Source organism: Vipera berus (assembly GCF_964194415.1).
Source record: "Vipera berus genome assembly, chromosome: 1".
Lineage (NCBI taxonomy): Eukaryota > Metazoa > Chordata > Lepidosauria > Squamata > Viperidae > Vipera > Vipera berus.
The window spans coordinates 227,685,588-227,706,544 of record NC_138202.1 but is presented as its reverse complement, the minus strand read 5'-3'; the positions used below and the strand labels follow the sequence as shown (position 1 = coordinate 227,706,544).

The following is a 20,957-nucleotide window of genomic DNA, read 5'->3' as shown; positions in this document are numbered from 1 at the left end:
CTGAAAGTTGGCCATATGAAGTTTGCATTTCACTTCTCTCTTAACGTATGTTATTTCCACTGATTTCAGATACTGGATTTTTTTTTGATATTAATATAAAATATAAGGAAAAGTAGAATAAACATAGATGTCTAGAGAAGCCTCCTATTTTCATCTAAATCATACTGTAGTGGTACAAGTTCTCTTTGTTTGGGGCTTGCATGCAACACTATAATACTCTAAAAGGGTAGATAAATTGAAAGAACTTATTGAAAGAACAGCAAAGAAACATTCCTTAGAATAGTCAAATAAACCAGCCATGAACAATTACCATCCTGACATAATAGAACAGTTTTCAAAGACATTTTGTGACATTTAAAAATTATATATTAAACATATATAGCCCCTCAAATCACATATAGATGACTCTGGACAGCTTACAAAATTAAAAAACTAATCACCATATAATAAAACCTATTATCCTCCCCATGGCAGCAACAACAAAATGAGATTGACTCCGCCTGCATTCATATTCCCCAGGCCCACTGACAAAACCACACTTTTAGGGCCTTTTGGAAAAGCACCGAGGGGGGGGGGATATTTCATAAAGAAGGGGATGACTACCAAGAAAGCTTTTTTTTGGTCCCACCAGATGACAATCCCTAATCAATAGGACTGGTAACATTGATTTTTGATGCAGAAAAGCTCAGATGAGTGCCGTTCTCTCATGATAGATTACTTTGGAACTTAATGAAGTGGGCCAAGCCAGAAAAGTTGCAAATTGGTGGGAAGATTACTACACATTGTGGTTCACAACCGTCTTTCACCATCTTATAACTCAATAAGTGCAAGAACATCACACACACACCCAACAGAATTGTCTCCAAAATTCTCTTCCTTTTAAAAATAATTCCTAGAATATATTCTCTTTCATAAACTGAATGAGAGTTGATAAAGAAGAATGCAGGAGAAAACCTTTACCCAACTTGAAGTGCTAAGAACCATTTTCAGTAACAAGTTTAGGATGAATAAGAATGAAATAAAAATAGTTTTATTTTTATTTCCACTTGTGGCCTTGCAATCTGTGGGAAGGAAGACAATATTTTCTCAATATTCTCACAGTTCTATTCAACCAGAAGCTTATTTTTATATATTTTTTCTTGTTCTTCTACAAGGCCATTTTTGAAAAAGAAATTAATGCAAACAGTGAAAATTGTTGCTTATGGTAAACATTTGGAACCACAAAGAATTTCCACATATATCACGCTCCTTTCACATCTCAAAATAGGGTTTTAAAATTGGGGAGGAGGATGCTTTGATTTAAAGCAAAGATTCTAAAATACCAAAACAAATAGTTCTCCATTCATGAATGAATGTACATGTTTTATTCTATACAATTTCAATAGAAACCATTTAAATGGAAATATAGACATAAATGTTCTGCAATGGGAAACGGTTTAAAAAGATTTTGTATCAATCCTTTCAACAATTTCATCAGTTTAAAGCAGTTTTCTCACGCTGGTTTCCTTCCCAATAGCCACCTCTTGTTGGATGGGATGATGAAAATCAAGTTAGGGAAGGCTGTTTTGACTATGTGGAAAAATCTCCCAAGTCTGACCTTTTTTAGAAGGAAGAGTTTCCTTTACCCTATTGCATTTGGGGGGTTTTTTTAGTGTTAAAAGGAGATCTTGTGATATAGATTAGTTTAGGAACTTGTATATAGATTAGTTCCTATCAGTTAAATGATGGTCATGTCCATCCATCAGCTAAATTTTAATTGCAAGGTCACTTAATGGGAGAAAAAACTGAATTTCAAGGCAAGAATATCTTGATTGTAAGTATCAATACAGACAGATAAGAAGGTTTTCTCCGCAGTTATTTCTGTTGGGTATTATTACAGATTGTACTGTTATAGAAATTAAATTGATGTTGAATTTAATAACGGCAGCAAGACTTTTGGTATAGCAATATTGGAAGAAGGAGGATCTGCCTACTATAGAAGAGTGGACTCTAAAAGTTTCGAACCTAGCAGAAATGGCAATAATTTCAGCTTATTTGAAAGATCACTCGCAACAAAGATACATTTCGGAATGGAGGAGATGGATTGATTACATTCAGAATAAATATGGGACTAAAAAGTTTCATTTAGCATATGAATGAGTATTAGAATTCAACAAAATGTATTATTATTTAGCTATGTCTAATGGGAGTTAAAGTGCATTAGGATTTAAAGTGTATTCATAGATAGTTAGCATATTCTAGTTCAGGTTCGTTAGAGGCAATACCCTGTATTCAGCTCTGGGAAGTCGGGGGGAGGAGGGGGAGGGAAGGGTGGGCTCTATTTTTATTTATTTTATTTTAATTCCATTTATATCCCGCCCTTCTCCGAAGACTCAGGGCGGCTTACAAGCTTAGCAGTAGCCTTCATTCTATGTATATGCCTGCTTATTAGGGCTTTCACACCCCCCCCCAAGCGGCATTATTACAAAGTCAGCTTAATTGCCCCCAACAATCTGGGTCCTCATTTTACCTACCTCGGAAGGATGGAAGGCTGAATCAACCTTGAGCCTGGTGGGATGCGAACCTGCACTAATTGCAGGCAGCTGGTGTTACTTAAGGAGGCATTAGCCCACTGCTCCACCAAGGCTCTATGGGGAGGTGGGGGGAAGTCGGGGGGAGGGGGAGGGAAGGGGGGGTTTAAAATGTACTGTAAAACTTTTCAATAATAATTTTTAAAGAAGAAGAAGAAGACTCCCACAGTTGCTCCTGGTGAGACTCTCAATGCTCCTATGATGCCAGGTGCAAATCTGGCTAGGAGTCAAAGACCACAACTACAACAATCTGCCAGTAATCTAGAGGGCTAGATTTTATTTTCTTCCAATGATTAGGCATGTTTTTTGGGGGGTATGGAGAGAGTTGATAACAGAACAGCTGCAAGCCACCAGCCTGACAGAAATGCAAAAAAAGTTTCCAGAGAACAGTGGGAGAAAGCAGAATGTTTTTCAAGACTTAGATGCCCTAATCCAAACAGGGAGGAGAAACCTGAAAAATAGAATTACTCAACTGTCCATGAAGTGAGATTTCAGAGTAAGTTTAAAGGTAGAAGTCCCCAGATAGTCCTTGGTTACACCTGAAGCTGTATTTGCATTAAAGCCAATATAAATACATCTCCTTTTCAGGTCATCTCTTTGAACCTGTGTGGGCATTCCCATTTTCTCTTGGTTTGCATTTAGGCAACTCCCTGGGTCAGTAATGTTTTTCCCTAACTTCACCTAACTGGTGTATTTTGAGGATGAAAGATAGAAACAAAGAAATGCAGGAAAGTTGACCAGGGCTCTTTGAAAGTAAACTGGGATAGATTTATGTATATATAAAAAAATGCCCTGCCCTACAACTTACTGTATTATATGATATTGATAAATTTTCCCTATGGATGTTTAACCTAATTGTTGTTTCACTGTTAGAGTACTTAGGAATCTATGCACATTCACATACACAGCACAGGTTAATAGTAATCTCTGCTAATGAAATAAATGATTTAGAGGGTGGAAAAATGAGTACTAGAAACAGTACGAATGTAGAGAAGGCTCTTTCTTGTAAAGTGAGCAAGATCATATTAGCATGCGAGTTAGATCCATTCTATTTCACACTTGGAAAGAAATGAGATATTGCCGGCTCATACTTTCTGTAATAGAATCCTTGTGGTGGGTTTCCTGTATGTGCTTTGCAGGTGGAAGATAGAGCTTTGCTTTAGGAATTAGATAGCGTTAACAATATGTAAAATTCACAGTTAAAGATTTCTAAGAAGAAAGCATTTTTCTGCCTCAACAAAAGTCACAAAAGGTCTTTGAAAAAGCAATGTATCTGATGACCTGATTAAATGTACTCTATTTTTAAATGAGCAGTAGCCTTTTCACCAAGATTACAGGGCCACTCTTCTGGGGAAAAAAAGAGAAAAGAAAAGAAAGAAAGCAAGGACTTAGATTCTGATAGAGTCTCACAGTCAGAAGCTTACCCATCTATGAATTTTGTAGGCTGCTCATTAACTGCTTCAAGCAGCACCACGTCAATGACTGCCTTAGAATTCTTCTGAGTTTGCACATTTCTTTCTAAGGGCAAAGACAGGCAGAATAGATGTGAGCAAATGACAGAGGCAAAAGACTCCCAAAACAGCTGGAAGTATGTTAATCAAGATTAAAGTTTTAATGTCTATACTTCGAATGTACACACTATTAGTCTGCATCCAGTATTAGTATAAATTGGGCCACATCACCAGTTTCGTCTCCGGCAAGAAAAAGTGCATTATAAGAGACTAAAGTGGGAAGCAATAATAAAGTTGCTAAGTTTTCAACTAACCTGTTCAATGGAGGGTTTTCTCTAATTAATAAATTATTTCATGAAGGCTCCATTGCTCTATCTTCACTGCAATTCTCAAGTCACTGGGGAGAGCAAATGAAAATACAAGTACCTTACATTTGGTGTGTGTGCTTTGTTAAATGTTCCTGTCACAATTTAATTTAACTTTGGATTCCTTTAGATTAACTTCTGTCGCTTTTGACTCATTCATGAAAGATGATTTATAATAATCAGTGGATACCTTTTCTTCACTTAAATGCTGCGCTTAATTCATTGCTGAATTTGAGTTTTTGTTTTATAAATAAATAAAAGTAAACCTGTAAAATGATACTAAAGTACCTTATGAGCTAGGACCATTACCTCCAATGCTTACAGATGAAAATAAGCCTCAATTGAGACAGGCGTAGGAATGTGGCGATGCAAAATGCTAAGAGAAGTGACTAATAGCCAGAAAAAAAATGAACAAGAAATATAAATGGTGGGATTTAGTCTGGGATTATTGCTAAATCCAGCATGGAAGGTTGAGAAGCAGGAACAAAATAAGCACTTTTAATAAGCTAAACAGTGTATCTGCCTCAAGTCTCTCATGCAGCTTAGAAACTATATTTAGATTTGCTGCTTAGAACACATCTGGCTTTATCACCAAAATCTCAAAGCAGCTAACAGAAATAAGGATAAAACAAAAAATAATAATAATAACCAAAACTGCAGACGTTCCTAAGAGCAGTAGTAAAAAGAAGAATACAAGCAGCAAGACAACTCCATGGGAACACAGTTATTTACTTGATATCAAATCAGATCACTTGCTAAATTATCTAGGTCAGTATTGTCCTTGCTGTCTTTCACTAGCTCCCCAAGGTTTCAGGCAGAGATCTTTTTGTGTTCCCCAGAGTGAGGCTGGGAACTGATACGGAGACATTTGGTTTCAGAATATGTTTTCTAATACTGTCCCAGAATGTGTCTTCCAGTGCCCCAAAGTTTCCTCCCTTGTTCTCAAAATAATTTCCTTCTTTCCCCATCTTCTGTCATGCATTTTTCCACCTAGCTGCATATTCCTTGATTTTGAGTTTTCCATTTATTTATTTATTTATTTATTTATTTTTTAAAATATCTTTTTCCAAGTGTCTATTGAATGGTCTGGTGAAAATCATGGGGCGAGGTGCTTCCCTCACATGGAAGTGAACTTGAATGTTCAGAAGACCTTAGGAGTGACTCAAAGCATGAACCTTTAACTGACTGCTTCATGGTCTCAAAGAATGGATCTACAGGGACACTTTGCCTGTGTTGAACAATTTTTAAAGAATTAAGACATTTGGAAAACCCTCACTTGGGAGGTTTAATCATCTGGTCAAAACTGAAGATCTTTGGTAGGCATTTAAGGACATCTGGCTGTGAAAGGGCAAATTCCATGCTAGGGGCAATTGGGAAAGGAACTGAAACTTAAACTTCCAATACTAATTTTCTTAAACAAATCTATGTATGCTACATCCACATATGTTATTTGAAAAAAAAAGGCTATAATAGTTTTGGAGAAAGGGCAGGAAAAACATTCAAGACTGGATTTCCTGAGTTTATTTCTTAATAAAAAATATTATTTTAAATACTTTGCTAAGGTGGCTTTAAATGGGATTATTTCTTCTTTTATTAAATGTGAGGAGGTACACATCAACGATGTCATTTATCTCTTCTTATTTGGTTTTGATATCTCTGGAATGCTTAATAAGACAATGATATAATATTCAGGACTTCATGAAACAATGTAAACATTTTTTTATTATATGTAGATAATATTTTGGACCTTTTCAATCATTATAAGATATCCATATTTATTTATTTTTAGAAAATAAACTAAAATTCTATTAGAATATACAATAAAAGTCTAATATCATACCAGATGAATAGTAGCATTCTTACCACTATCAGTAAAGCTTAGAATTTGAATTCCATGCTGACTCCATTAAATACTTGGGGATAATTATTCCCAAGAAAATATCTCACCTGAAATAACTATTTGAAATGTATTAGCCCAATGAAAGTTGATAGCAAAATAGATAAACTGCCTGTGACTTTGTAGGGACAAACTAGAGTTACCATATCAAGTTACTTTGGGAGAATATAAGAAAATATTTTGAATCAATAGCTAGAATGGGATATTTTAGCTGATCCCTCAGTTCTTCATCTGCCAGATACAATTTTCAAGCGGGGGAGTCAGATTGGAAGAGATGAGTCCAAGGGACTGCTCTTTAAGGGAATTAAATTATTATCCTGATAAAATTGCAGAGTGCTACAATAAAAGTTGCGTGGAACAAAGCACCAACCTGAGCAAGAAAAAAAATGATGTTGACTTGCAACTTAATTCCCACTTACTAAATGCTTGGATAAATGTTTGAAAGATCAGGCCCACTCCCTAAAATGCTTTAGTTTATTTATTTCTCCTACACAACTGGATAGATTTTTCCATATTGGTATTATGCAATTACATAGCAGTAATTTCTGTCAACATCATATATATTTCCTTCTTGACTTCTATGCCCATGTTTCCATTTTTTTACAACATAAAACAAAGAATAATATTGTTGGAAGAGACTTTGGAGGTCCTCTAGTCCAACTGCCTCCCCGTGGCAGAAGATGCTATACCATTCTGGACAAATGGCTGTCCAGTCTCTTCTTGAAAACCTCCACTAATGGAACAGCCACAACTTTTGGTGGTAAGCCATTCTAAGTTGGATCTTTCTTTAATGATCTTCCACCCTTTATTTCCTATCCTGCCCTCACCTTCTTTCGAGAATAGATTGATCTCCCCTTCTCTGTGACAACCCCTCAAATATTTATCTATTTTAATGAAGAGAAGGACTAGGGGTGACATGATAGCAGTGTTCCAATATCTCAGGGGCTGCCACACAGAAGGAATCAAGCTATTCTCCAAAGCACCTGAAGGCAGGACAAGAAGCAATGGATGGAAACTAATCAAGGAGAGAAGCAACCTAGAACTAAGGAGAAATTTCCTGACAGTTAGAACAATTAATCAGTGGAACAACCTGCCTCCAGAAGCTGTGAATGCTCCAACACTGGAAGTTTTTAAGAAGAGACTGGACAGCCATTTGTCTGAAATTGTATCGGGTTTCCTGCCTGAGCAGGAGGTTGGACTAGAAGACCTCCAAGGTCCCTTCCAACTCTGTCATTCTATTCTATTCTATTCTATTCTATTCTATTCTATTCTATTCTATTCTATTCTATTCTATTCTATTCTGTTCTGTTCTGTTCTGTTCTGTTCTGTTCTGTTCTGTTCTGTTCTATTCTTTGTTCATCCTATGGTTTAGACATCTTTGTTGTTCTTTTCTGCACAATTTTTAGGGGCTCAACATCTTTTTTGTATCATTCTGTAGAATTGGAAGCAGTATTTCAAGTGTGGTCTCACTAGTGCAGTATAAAGCAGTACTATCATTTCATGTGACTTGGATTCTATTGCTCTGTGGATGCAGGGGTGGGACATACATTTCTAAAGCCTGTGCAGAGTTGGCAAATCCTTGTACCTGAAACCCTAGGTGATAAAATAGGTCCTTTCCTTTGCCTTTGAGTCTGTGGTTTCATTTCGTTGGTAGTAATATTTTATCTTTTTTGAATTACACATTTCAATTGCTGATGTACTGCTTGTTGTAGTTAATAAGTTGTTAATTTACCATTCCCCAAAATATTAGCATGTAATGTATAGGGCAGGGGTCAGCAACCTGAAATAGTGAAAGAGCCACTCAGAACCGGTTCCCTCACAAAAGGAAAAACTGGGAGCCACAAAAAAATGTGTGCGCATGCGCGTACATGCGCACATGTGCAGAACAGGGTTTGACTGAAGAGTGGAGCCAAGGCGAGATATGCACCTACCCTGCATATTTGAATTGATTGGTTGAACTTTTTTAGTCCCACTTTTTTTTTTTGGACAGCACATGGCAGAAGACTGGGAGCCGCAGGAGATGGCTGAAAGAGCCGCATGTGGCTCTGGAGCCGCGGGTTGCAGACCTGTGGTATAGGGGTAGAATAATACACATAAATTAATAGTGTGTGAGGGGCCCCCCCTCCAGATTTCTACCTCTTTTGTTTAAATTAGGAATGGACTTTATTTCATGCCCATAATCAGGACCAGCAAAGATAAAAAAAAGTTTGCTAAGATTATCTTTTGCTAAGAGCCTATATCTTTAGCTTTGGGTTCCTTATGTTTAGACCAGGGGTGTCAAACTGCTGGCCCGTGGGCCGGAGCGTCACGGAGAAACTGCACCCATCCCATTTTCGGCAATGGGAAAAAGTTCCGATACGTCGCACGACGTCACGTGACATCGTGAGTTTGACATGCCTGGTTTAGATAATCCTTGCAAAATTTATAGTCAAGAAAAGTACAAAGTTAAGCCTAACCATACAGTTCCTCTCTATCAGCTACTGGTGCTCTGCAGCTTTTCTTTCCTAGCCCATCTTACTTAAGGTATATTATGGCCAGTATTAATTTGTCAATGTTTAATTAGTGAAATGTTTCATGTGACTGTGTTCAATCAACCTCTCCTATTTAAAAAAATGATAGATAAGTGGTGTTTGAAAACATGCTATTTATTTAAATACCCATGTGCATACATATAAACATTTGAATGCCTGCAATGAAGAAAAAAAAGTATCCTTCATTCAATATGGAGAAACCAGTGTTATGAAAGTTTACTTACTGTTTTTGTCTCTCTGTTATCCTGCTGCAGTTAATGTTGGAAGCATACACAAAAGAAGACAATTACAACATCCACAGTGCATTTTTTTAAAAAACTTAAACCTATGACCATAATGTGGGAAGTCACCCCCCCCCCGAGAAGGAAATATTAAAGAGGCAGAAAAACATGCCCACTTTTCTTAATAGCCCCTAGTCTTCCTCCCCCAAGCAGAAACCAGCTCTGTAGAAATGCAGATGTAAATAATCCAGGAAGGTTGGAGGCCCCCAACTAGAAGCTTAGGAAGACAAAGACACCTAAAATCTACATACCCCACCCAAACTCTAAGACAGGACATAATAGGATTAACCCACAGATGCCAAAGGGCACACTCAGACTCAGGTCAAAGTTCATGCCACAGGAACAACTCCAAATAAAAGGCTCCAGAGGGTATAAAAACCCACTCCCTACATGTGCTTGCTCTCTTTTCTTCCAGAGCCATCTTTCTGTCTGGCTCTCCTCTTCAATAAACTGCAACCTTCTTTCTAAAGCAGTCACCATGTTGTTTATTCCCGGTTTGGACTGAACCATGATGAAGACTTTTCCTTCAACAATAAGGATAGCCTGGGGCTAGGAACATCAAAATGACTCTCTACCATTATACAGGCTGTTGCATTTGCCTCTACTGAAGCTTCTGAGCAGATCTGAAAGGTGACCTCAAGTATGGGCCATTGCAAGAGTCCAAATGCATGGTGATGGTGTGAGGAACTATCACCAAGGCATCCCGTTCCCCTGTCTCCCACTTCATCTGTCCTGCTCCTTCAAATTCTTCCCAGACTTCCAAATATAGGTACATCGAATTCAATTCCTTCTATCTTCTCTGCTATAATTTTGTATGAGGGATTTCAGATGTTAAAAGAGTTTTTAGAAGTTACCAAGCAGGAACAGTTTGATGGGCCTATTCTAATGGTCTACTTTGTGGGACTTGACCCCCTGTATTTTTTAAAAAAAATCAGCACTTTTTTATTTGCTACTGAGGTAGGTTCATTCTCCCCACTATATCCCCATAAAGTTGTTTGCTGGAAGATTCAGCTGTTTGAGGGAACCGGGGGAAAAAAGCAACAAGAAAGAGATTTACTCTGGACACATTCTGTTAAATTAGAGATATTATAAACATCATTGATTTGTTTTCTGTTCTTCTTTTGAAGAACTCCAGAGTATTATGGGAAAGAATATTAAAAAAAAACAAATTTCCATAAAGATAATTTCATAAAAACAATCAACAGTAAACCAAACCCTCATAAAAACAGTAATAAAAGTACAATACTTTAAAATAAGGGTCAATTAAGAGGAATTCTAAAAGACAGTCTGGTCCTCAGGCAGTTGTTATCCTCCAATAGCTTTAAGTGAACAAGTATATCTTCCATTGATGTTTAAAGCCACACAGTTTAAGCATATTTTTCCCAGAAGAGAGCTCCAAAATTGGGACACCATTCATTGCAAAGAGTCTCCTTTTATCCACCGCACCACATACAAGGCTCATTGGTGAGGCTATGAACGTGGCTACCCTAGTTAATCTTATGTGGCTGTGCACAGAAAGCAGTACGAGGAGAAAGTATTTTAAATATTTGCGTCCTGAGCATTAAGAGCTTTATAAATTAGTATCACGACCAAGATCTTGATTTTGGCTTTTTTATTTACAGTAGAGCATACTAAGGATCCAGGTCACATGTTCCCATTTAACAACTGAGCAGCTGTGTTTGGCACCAGCTACAGCTTTCAGGCCATCTTCAGTATATTACAGAAAATAAGTCAGAATGCATTAGGAACAGGTAATAACTGGAATGGCAGTCAAAGTTAAGCAAAGGCCCTTTGTGTCCCTAAGGTCACTTATGCCTCTGGTGATCTTAGAATCAAGGACAGAGTCCAAGTTACCCCCTCTGCTCCTTTGAGTGGAATGCTACCAAAACCAGGTCAGGCCACCTTCCGAATTCCTGGGTCTGAAATCCACAACACCTCTCTTTTATCTGGATTCAGCTTCAGCTTGCCTCTAGGCAACTGTCAAGCAACTGCACAGCCTCTCCTAATTCAGGTGGAAAGGAAAGGAAGAGAATGAACCAAGTGTCACCTGAATACTGATGACATTATGCTCCAAATCTTCTGGGAGGTAGTATATGAGCAAGCTGGAGATACATTGGAGATACAGCTCCCAAAGTTTGCACCTTTTATCACACTGTTGTGGACATAAGAACTGGAGTATTTTCCTTGGCTTTCCCCAATCGTAAGGCTGATAGTCTTAGGATCTCCACTTCAGTGCTTCTTACAAGAAGAGGTGCTTTCTTTTTCTTCTGTGGACCCTCACCTTTAGGAGAGAAAGCTTAGAGATGCGGGCTTCTATTAACACATATATTCTATTCTATTCTATTCTATTCTATTCTATTCTATTCTATTCTATTCTATTCTATTCTATTCTATTCTATTCTATTCTATTTTGTTTAATTGTGGGCTAGTCTTATTTAATTCTATTTTAAAGTGTACTTATTTGTATTGTTTTAACTCGCCCTGTAAACCGCCCTGAGTCCTTCGGGAATAGGGCGGTATATAAAATCAATCAATTAAATAAAGAAACAAACAAACAAACAAACAAATAAAAATATTCTACTCTACTCTACTCTACTCTACTCTACTCTACTCTACTCTATTAAATATGAATTCCAATAAATGAACTGGACAATTCCAAGTCAAGTAGCTTCAAATTTTTCCTTACATGCTTATGAAGGATTTATGTTACTAGTTTTGCAATATATTGCTGACCTTCAGAAACAAGGGAGGGGAGGAAGAAACCCCTCTATTCAGTGATAATGTTTCATGTTATTTTGTAGTTCACATTACAACTTTTCTCTTTAAAAAGATATAATGAATGAATGTAGTACAGTATGATTTCCCTGTAGAGCGAACAAGCATTAATGCCTTTAACTCAAGGCAATAGCTTTAAGTGAACAAGTATATGGTCTACCTGTTATTTTGACAGGGCTGAAAGAGATGACATCATCCTCAGCCCATCTTTAGTCCCTTGAGGAGTCATCTCCTTTGGTGTTCAGAGTACAGGTAGTCCTTGACTTACAACAGTTTGTTTAATGACCATTTCAGGTTACAACATCACTGAAAAAAGCGACTTATGATCGTTTTTCACAGTTACAACTGTTATAGCGTCCCCATAGTCATGTGATGAAAATTCAGCCGCTTGGCAGCTGACTCACATTTATGATGGTTGCAGTGCCCCAGGGTCATGTGATCACCTTCTGCAACCTTCTGACAAGCAAAGTCAATGGGGAAGCCAGATTCACTTAACAACCATGTTATTAGTTTAACAAGTGCAGTGACTCACTTAACAACCATGGGAAGAAAGATCATAAAATGGGGCAAAACTCATTTAAAAATGTCTCACTTGGCAACAGAAATTTTGGGTCCAATTTCAGAACCTCCATATCTGATATATACGGTATATATATATATATATATATATACATACACATATACATACACACATATACACATATAGGTAAAGGTAAAGGTTCCCCCGCACATGGGTGCTAGTCTTTTCCAACTCTAGGGGCCGGTGCTCATCTCCGTTTCAAAGCCGAAGAGCCAGCGCTTGTCCGAGGACGTCTTCGTGGTCATGTGCATACACACATATACATATATATACATATACATACACACATATACATATATATACATATATACATATATACATACATATACGTATATATATATATATCCCTCTCAGTATTTATGAAATAAGATTTAAGTGTGCAAAATTGAATTTTTATTCCTGATCCCCAACTGTGTCCACAGTCATATGTTCTTACATTTCCTTTCTTTTGCAGTTTTGTTGCATTAATTACAACCTTGTTTGAAGCTTTTTCTGCAATTGTATGCATGCAAAATCAGTCTTTTCAGCCCATAAAAGGAAGATTGGATTTGACTTTATTATGGCGGCAATAAGCCTTGGGAAAAAATCCTTCCAATGGCACATTATTTAAGGGGAATAGGTTCTGCTGGAAATATGCCAAAGGCTTCAACATCAGAATCCAGGCTGGGCTTGGAATGCCCAGCAGGATAACTAGTAGGGCTTGCTAAAGATTACAAAATAAACTCAAGGATCATATTAAAACTCTTTTGGTCTACCAGTTCTTCTACCAGCAAAAAAAGAATCCTGGCAGCAACTTTGCTACATCCATTGATGTTCTATATTCTGCTACAGACACAATGGTGGCAAACGGACCTTTGTTTTTATTTTCAGCATAGGTGGCCTGTTAAAGACAATGGCTGGTTGATTCCCGCAGTTTGCTTTCTTTCTGTTCCAGCTAGAATATCACCCACCATTCTCCTTAGCATGGGAAGAGGCTGAAAAGCCAGTGACTTTTGAGAGACAACTATTTAGACAGGTTAGATGGTAGAAGAAGAGAACCTGAATTGAACAAGCCAGATTTATCACTGCCCATAGCAAAACAGCCTTGAAAACCGTCCAGGGTTCAGCAGTGAAGGAGCACATCTATAGCAAGCTGAGGAGGCAGTTCATCCTCTGTGAGGTCATTTTACTGTACCACCCACAGAATGGCTGAAATGTGTCATACTGTATCCATGACAAAACCTATGCCAGGATAAGGGGAAACATAAAAGAATGCTGAAGGGTGATTTTAGGCTGCTTCAGGCATGACCTGGGGTTAGATGAAAGCAGGCATCAAGAGGACACAGCAGAGAAAAAGAGGTTGCTCTAAGCATAGGTATACTGTATGTTGCCTGCAAAAACGCAACCACTAGAAAACTCTAATCCTTTGTTGCCAATAGTCATCTGGAGTTTTGCAATTCAGGTATATGTCTACACAAACCTGCTTGTCTTCTTTTGCAGGGCGGAGGGCTTATCAGGGTATGTAAACATAGTCATGTAGTTGTGGTGGCAGCGTAGTGTTTAGAATGCAGTATCGCAAACTAATTCTACCCATAGCCAGGGATTGGATCCTGACTGGCTCAAGGTTGACTCAGCCTTCCATCCTTCAGGGGTCGGTAAAATGAGGGCCCAGATTGTTGGGACAATATGCTGACTCTGTAAACCGCTTAGAGAGGGCTGTAAAGCACTAGGAAGTGGTATACAAGTCTAAGTGCTATTGCTATTTTTATAAACTTCAGTGTATGGCTTTGTGAGGTATGAATGCAGCCAAATGGGGCCTAGTCAAGAAATCAATAAATCTTGAATTTTCTTCTTACAACAAGCTGGGCACCAATCATTAAGCCTTGTTTTGATTGGAACTTCACCATTGAAACAGAAAGAAAAAAACTAATAAATTTTAGATGTGTTTTTGTTTTTTAAAAAAATCCTCTTTGTTTAGCAACATAGCTTTGAAACTAAGCTAGACAGAATTCATTTTAACTTGTTTTTATTGCCTAACCTGTATCTCTTTGTTTTTACAAATTCTCCTCTTTCATTCCCTATAATATCTGTATTTTCTTGATTTCAATTATGTTTACTACTTGGTCAAGTTATTGGACTGAGTATTTAAGCAATAGTCTGGAAGTTATCTGAAAGTCTTAGATTTATCACGGTAATATAAAACATGCTCATTTGCCAGGGGCCAAAGAATCCTCCACTGGTATTTACTTCCAGTTGCTACCAGTTGTAGTTTACAAACTACAAACTGTAAATCACAGGCAGCAGGTGGCAATGGAAATGATGTCCAATAAGAGTATGTAGAGGGCTTGTATTGGATGAGAAAGCTGACTTTTTTTGGTCATTTTCTCTTTTATCATATGCAGAAGGAATGCTTGAACAGTGCCAGCAAGATTAAAGTTACTACATTTAGGAGACCTGCCTGAATGATACAATTATCCCATCCGGCTTTAGAAGTTTATTACTAGCCACTGCTGTATTGAATGTACCACACATGCATAGGCATCAAAGCTTCCTCTGTGTAAATATGGCAAATAGGTAAATCTGCTAAGTGCATAGCACTGACAAAAGAAACAAGTTTTAGCCCTCTTTAGAGGTCAATAAATGGAATTGTACATGCATTGCCTATTACAAGACAGGAATGTAAAGCAGTTCTGGATGGGATATTCATGCTACGTATCGGCAAACAGGATTAAATCATACTTTAAAATTAAAGCAGGAAGCCTTAGTTACCAGATAACCAGCCCTTTGCAGTTTGACCACTTCTACCTTTAAACATCAAGAAGCAACAGTGAGAACTGGACACGGAACCACTGATTGGTTCAAAATTGGGAAAGGAGTCCGGCAAGGCTGTATACTGTCGCCCTGCCTATTTAACTTATATGCAGAGCACATCATGAGAAAGGCAGGGCTAGATGAATCAAAAGTTGGAATTAAGATTGTGGGGGGAAATATTAACAACCTAAGATATGCAGATGATACCACTCTAATGGCAGAAAGTGAAGAACTAAAGAGCCTCGGGTGAAGAAGGAGAGTGTAAAAGTTGGGTTGAAACTAAACATTAAGAAAACCAAGATCATGGCATCTGGCCCTCTCAATTCCTGGCAAATAGATGGGGAAGAAATGGAGGTAGTGACAGATTTTATTTTCCTGGGCTCCAAGATCACCGCAGATGGGGACTGTAGCCAAGAAATTAAAAGACGCTTGCTCCTATGGAGGAAAGCCATGGCAAATCTAGACAGCACACTAAAAAGCAGAGACATCACCCTGTCAGCAAAAGTGCGTATAGTCAAGGCTATGCTCTTCCCAGTTGCAATGTATGGCAGTGAAAGTTGGACCATAAGAAAGGCTGAGCGCCAAAGAATTGAGGCCTTTGAACTGTGGTGCTGGAGAAGACTCCTGCGAGTCCCTTGGACTGCAAGGCGATCAAACCGGTCAGTCCTAGAGGAGATCAACCCTGACTGCTCTTTAGAAGGCCAGATCCTGAAGCTAAAACTCAAATACTTTGGCCACCTAATGAGAAGGAAGGACTCACTGGAGAAGAGCCTAATGCTGGGAAAGATTGAGGGCAATAGAAGAAAGGGACGACAGAGAATGAGGTGGCTGGATGGAGTCACTGAAGCAGTAGGCGTGAGCTTAAATGGACTCTAGAAGATGGTAGAGGACAGGAAGGCCTGGAGGAACATTGTCCATGGGGTTGCGATGGGTCGGACATGACTTCACAGCTAACAACAACAACCTTTAAAGACAAAAAACAAAAGCAGGAATCAAGTTATTTGAATTTCTCAAAACCAAATGCCTCTTGCTGCAATCTTTTCTTTCCAGTGATTAATTATTAATGCCTCTATGATCTACCTCTGATCTTTCTTCTACATTATCTTTTTGACGTATTTGTGTGTACATCTTCGTTAAGAATTCTGATTTTCCCATTAATAGTAGTAGAATTAATAACAAACATCTCTTCTGTGTGAATTATGGTATTTGAGAAATTTCAAAGGTGCTTTCTTAATCATGCTAGTGCTACTCTTCCTTTGACTGAGTATCAGTATTGCCCTTGTCTATCCAGATTTCATAGCTACAGACAAAATAAACAAAAACAGCTTTTTTTGACTATCAGGATTAGTGTTTTTTATAATTAACAATAGAAGGCTCATTTTTTCTAGACCAACTAGAATAAATTACTACTTTCATTTCTTCTCTCTTCAAAAAATATCAGTGTTTGAATAAAACATTCAGATGTTTATCATTCTATGGGTTTCTTAGTAAAAGGAATCCCAATCTTACCTGAAACCAATTCTAATCCAGTTATATGGAATCTGAGCATGGAATAACACCTGGAAAAGAATGAAGGATGAAGCATGCCTCTTGTATGAGAAGAAAAGTGAGAACAACTTGAACCACTCTTTGAATTTTTCAAGTAGAGGTTCGGATGACCAGTTCTTAAGCATGGCCTTCAGATCCTCCCAATAGGATGACAGGCACAGGATTGCACCCCAGGAGTCAGATCCGAAGCTTAAAGTCTCAGATATAATAATGAAGTTTAGCTTGCTCATTGTCATGAGAAGAAGCTGGCTGAAGTGAAACAGCTTCCATTTGGAAGAAAAAAACAAACAAACTAATTTCATTAAATAGGAATTGCCTATGGCAACTTGAAAGAAATAAAATGGTAATTTCATTACAAAACAATAACTGTATGCATAGGATAATGTTTTTCCAGCTTTGTTTTTTTTCATATTTTCAAAGCTTGTCTTACTGAGAATTAGAAGTGTTTATTTCTCCCATGGCTTCTATAACCTTAATATTTCTCAGTTTATGTAGTTTTGAGAAAATTGCTTTCTTTTCTTTAAGAACAAAAATGAGACTTTAAAAAAAAAATCTGAATAGGTGAAAATGTTGACACAAAAGACTTTGCCACACACTTGTATACCTATGCATACTATATAAGGTATTGTCTGGTTATTAAGCCAGATTACACTTGTCTGTATATTCAATTATATTTTTTTCGCTGGGCAAGCAACTAAGAGCAAGCCATTCTAAGAAAGCTTTTTGTACTGTGAGGAAATAGAATGAAATAATGCAAAAATATGGTGAGCCATTAGGACTTACTGTCTGAAAAGGATCCCTACTAGTTTGTTGCTGTTTTACTTTGCTTTTCTGGATTGTTGGAGATTTTTCTTGTTTGCATCAGAGAACTGACTCATTCCTGAAGAACGTGTGTACTCCAAGCTGGACTTGTTCCAATCTGAACTGCACTGAAAAAAGTGACATCTGAATAAGCAGAACAATGGCCTTCCCAGAGGAAAGAATGGCTTTCTTATTTTAAGCATACTAACAAATCCTTTTGGATTTTCAAGTTAAATGAGCTTTCAATTGCCTGGCAAACCATCTGAAATAAAACCTACCAGTAGATGGCAGTAATGCTACATCTCTCAGATGGATTTCTATTGTCTGAGGATTTTTCCCCCCTCACAGGTGTGAACGGTACAACAACATTAACTTATAAATACAAGCTGATTAAAAGAGTAAGACTATTTTGTTCATTGCTCATGTTGGCTAGTTCCACCATTGTTTCAACAAAGAGAAGGAACACTTTTACATATTTTACCAAGAATTTATCATAAGTAATTATGATTGAGAAACTTCCCTTTAGCACTGGTTTTCATCATATGATCCTTACTATTTTGATTACCAATATAAGTAGACAAGTACCATAGAACATAACTGAGGGGATAAATCATATTATACAGCACTGTAGCTTTATAATTTGCAGGGGGGGCGGGTTGGGAAAAATCCAAAATGTTCCAGGGTACATTTTAAAAAGCATTCACTTAAGACTATGAAAACTTTGATAGTAGGGTTTTTGGACTGTGTGTCATTCACACCCACACACTGGAGAGAGAGGGAGGGGGAGGGAGTATGAGAGAGAGTGTCATATTTTCTCAAAGCAAACCAGGAATTGATTTAGAAAGCATTCATTTTTCTTGATGGGGCTAGTCATTAGGAACATAATAGCATAGGAAAGTATGGAATATGAAAATGAAAATTATATGGAGTTAATTCTGTTTATCCTTCCAAATATTTGTGTCTGTCTTGATTAACCCTTGAAATGTAAACACTCCATTCCACTGCAAAATATCTTCGAGGTAATATGGGATTCCCCAGTCTAACTGCTTTTATTGCACACGTAAAATGGACTCCGTCAAATATTACAGACTGAGGAGAATATCTTTAATCATCAATCAAGTAAAGTTGTTTAGCTCCTTCTCCAGACGGCCTGTTCAGTGAGGCTTGAAGGGTTCTTTGTTTACTTGCTCACTTTCCCTATCTGATGAGAGAGTGCAAGCCTATGCAATTTCCTTTAAGAGATTCCAATTAGGGTTGCTAGTCCTCAATGGGTCACTTGCAAATGTGGCTAATGAAGAGAAGGAAACAACAGAAGCAGCAGAACCTGATTTAAATGCCACTTACAAAAAATAGCCTACTGTTAATAATCTGTTTAACTGGGGAAATATTTGAGTTCCTCATCTCACGTTGCCTTCCCTTTCAAAACTCTCTCTGCTGAGAGATATTATTTCCTTCCCTCCCTGCTTCTGTGCAGAAGACATATTATAGTCAAAGGCTTACATGGCCATAGTTTTTGTTAAATTTATTTGCCCCCTATGTTGGCATCAACCCTGTTGCTGGAATAAACCAGCCTATCCATTTTGTTTTTCTACCTGCTGTCCTGGGAGGTCTACCTTAGGATTACCTTGCAGCCTATCCAGCAGAAATGAGCTGCTGGTTCAAGGTGGCCCGTTGCTTTTGTGTGGGACCTTTTCTTTGAAGGGAAAATGGGAGTATTGTGGTGATTCGGAGGCACTGAGCAAACGCGTCCCCCCCCCCCCGGGCGTTTGAGAGAGAGAAAGCTAAGAAATAGGAAATATAAACAAATAAAATAAATAAATTCCAGGGCATTCTAGAAACCAAGCTGCCTGAGGAGAAAAGGGCAGGGAACATTCCACTAAGATAGACTGGGGTTTCCCCCCACCCCCCAGACACATCATTGTGGTTTGTGGTTTGTGTTTTGTTTCAGCCCCTACGGAGAGGGGTTGACGTTATTCCCCTCGACGGAGGCAAAAAAAAAAAAACTCCCTCAGAAGTCCATCGGGTAGCCAGGCAGGAACTTGCCCACCGAGGCCGCCCCTCTCGCTCCGCGGCCGCCTCAGGCAACTCCAAGCGGGGCGGCTCTCTTCGCCTTGGTCCCGCGCTCACCTTCTTCCTGGGACAGCATTTCCCTTACCTGAAGAAGACAACAACCCCCCCCCCCCCAAAAAAAAAAAGTTGCTCCCCACCCGCCCTGGTGCTCCTCGCTTTTCCTTCCCTGAGGCGCGGAGGGCTGTTAGAAGGCTGCTGGCTGGCATCGGCTATGGTGGGCGCGCTTGCCGCCGCTTCAGTCTCCATCCCCTCTCTGTGGGAAGAGATGGTTGAGTCCGGCAGGAGCAGCAGCAGCAGCAGCAGCAGCAGATACGGCGGCAGCGGCGGCGACAGCAGCCTGGGCAGCTTCTTCTGGCGCTAAGAGCTCTGTCAGCTGGCCGCGCTCGCCCGGTTGGACTTTCGGCTCTGTCTCCTCCCGGCCGGGGGGGAACCCTTCCATTCACGCCCGCGCCCTTTCCCTTTTTCTTCTTCTTCCTCCTCCTCCTCTTCTTCAGCTGCTGCTGCTGCTTCTCCCAGAGCTGCCGCCGCCGCCGCCTTCCTCTGCCGTGGCTTCTCTTCTCCTCTCGTGCCTGGCGTCTCTTCGTCGACGTCTTCGCGGGGTTGCCGGCTGTTGTTTTCCTGCCTCGGAGGAGAGGAGAGGGGGAGAATCGGAAAGCGGAGCGGAGCGGAGGATTCCCTTCCAGAGCGCCCGACCCCGCAGTGGCTCGCCGGCACTTGATGCTATGAGAAGGAGCCGAGCGGAGGCAGGCAGGCAGGCAGTCTTGCGGGAGGCGTCGAAGGCTCTGCCGCCGCCGCGGCGGCTCCCACTCGCGGCACCTGGAGCTTCTTCGCTGGCCGCTGCGCCGCCGCCTGGCTTCGCCTTGCTGACTCTTTGGCCCCGGCGGCCTTAGTCCCTTCGGCACTCGGGGCCCGGACGGGAAGCCGCGCTCGCAAACTGAGGGGCGTCCCCGCCAGGTCTCTCCCTCTCTCTCTCCCTCCTCCCCCCTCCCTCCCTCCCTCCCCGCCCGCCCCACCAACCAGCCTCCTTCTTCGGCTGCTTCCCGCTAGCTGGTTCGCCCGCCGCTCCTCTTCTATGTGTGTGGAATAACTGCAGAGATGACTGCGTGGAGGCGATTCGAGGCTTTGCTGGTGGTGCTCAGCGCGGGCTTCCTCACTGCAGCTCAGGGTAAGCGGCGGCGGCGGCGGCGGCGGCTGCTTTTCTTCCAGCGAAGCGAAGCTTGCCTTCTTCGGAGGAGGCAAAAAAAAAAAAAAAAAAGGATGGTGCACGAACCAGGGGAGGTTCGAGGGCTTTTGCCCGG

At 39.7% G+C, this 20,957-nt stretch overlaps 1 protein-coding gene across 1 annotated transcript in view; it reads left to right on the top strand.

Annotated features, from left to right (window-relative positions):
* Positions 1–20,754: 20,754 nt before the first annotated feature.
* The window catches only part of CSMD1 (CUB and Sushi multiple domains 1), a gene marked incomplete at its 5' end in the record, with an annotated part of 1,150,904 nt that continues 1,150,701 nt past the window's right edge, over positions 20,755–20,957 (top strand). The window contains one exon of the mRNA XM_081335496.1: positions 20,755–20,824. Coding sequence (XP_081191622.1) covers positions 20,755–20,824 — 70 coding nt within the window. The remainder of the gene's footprint in view (positions 20,825–20,957) is intronic.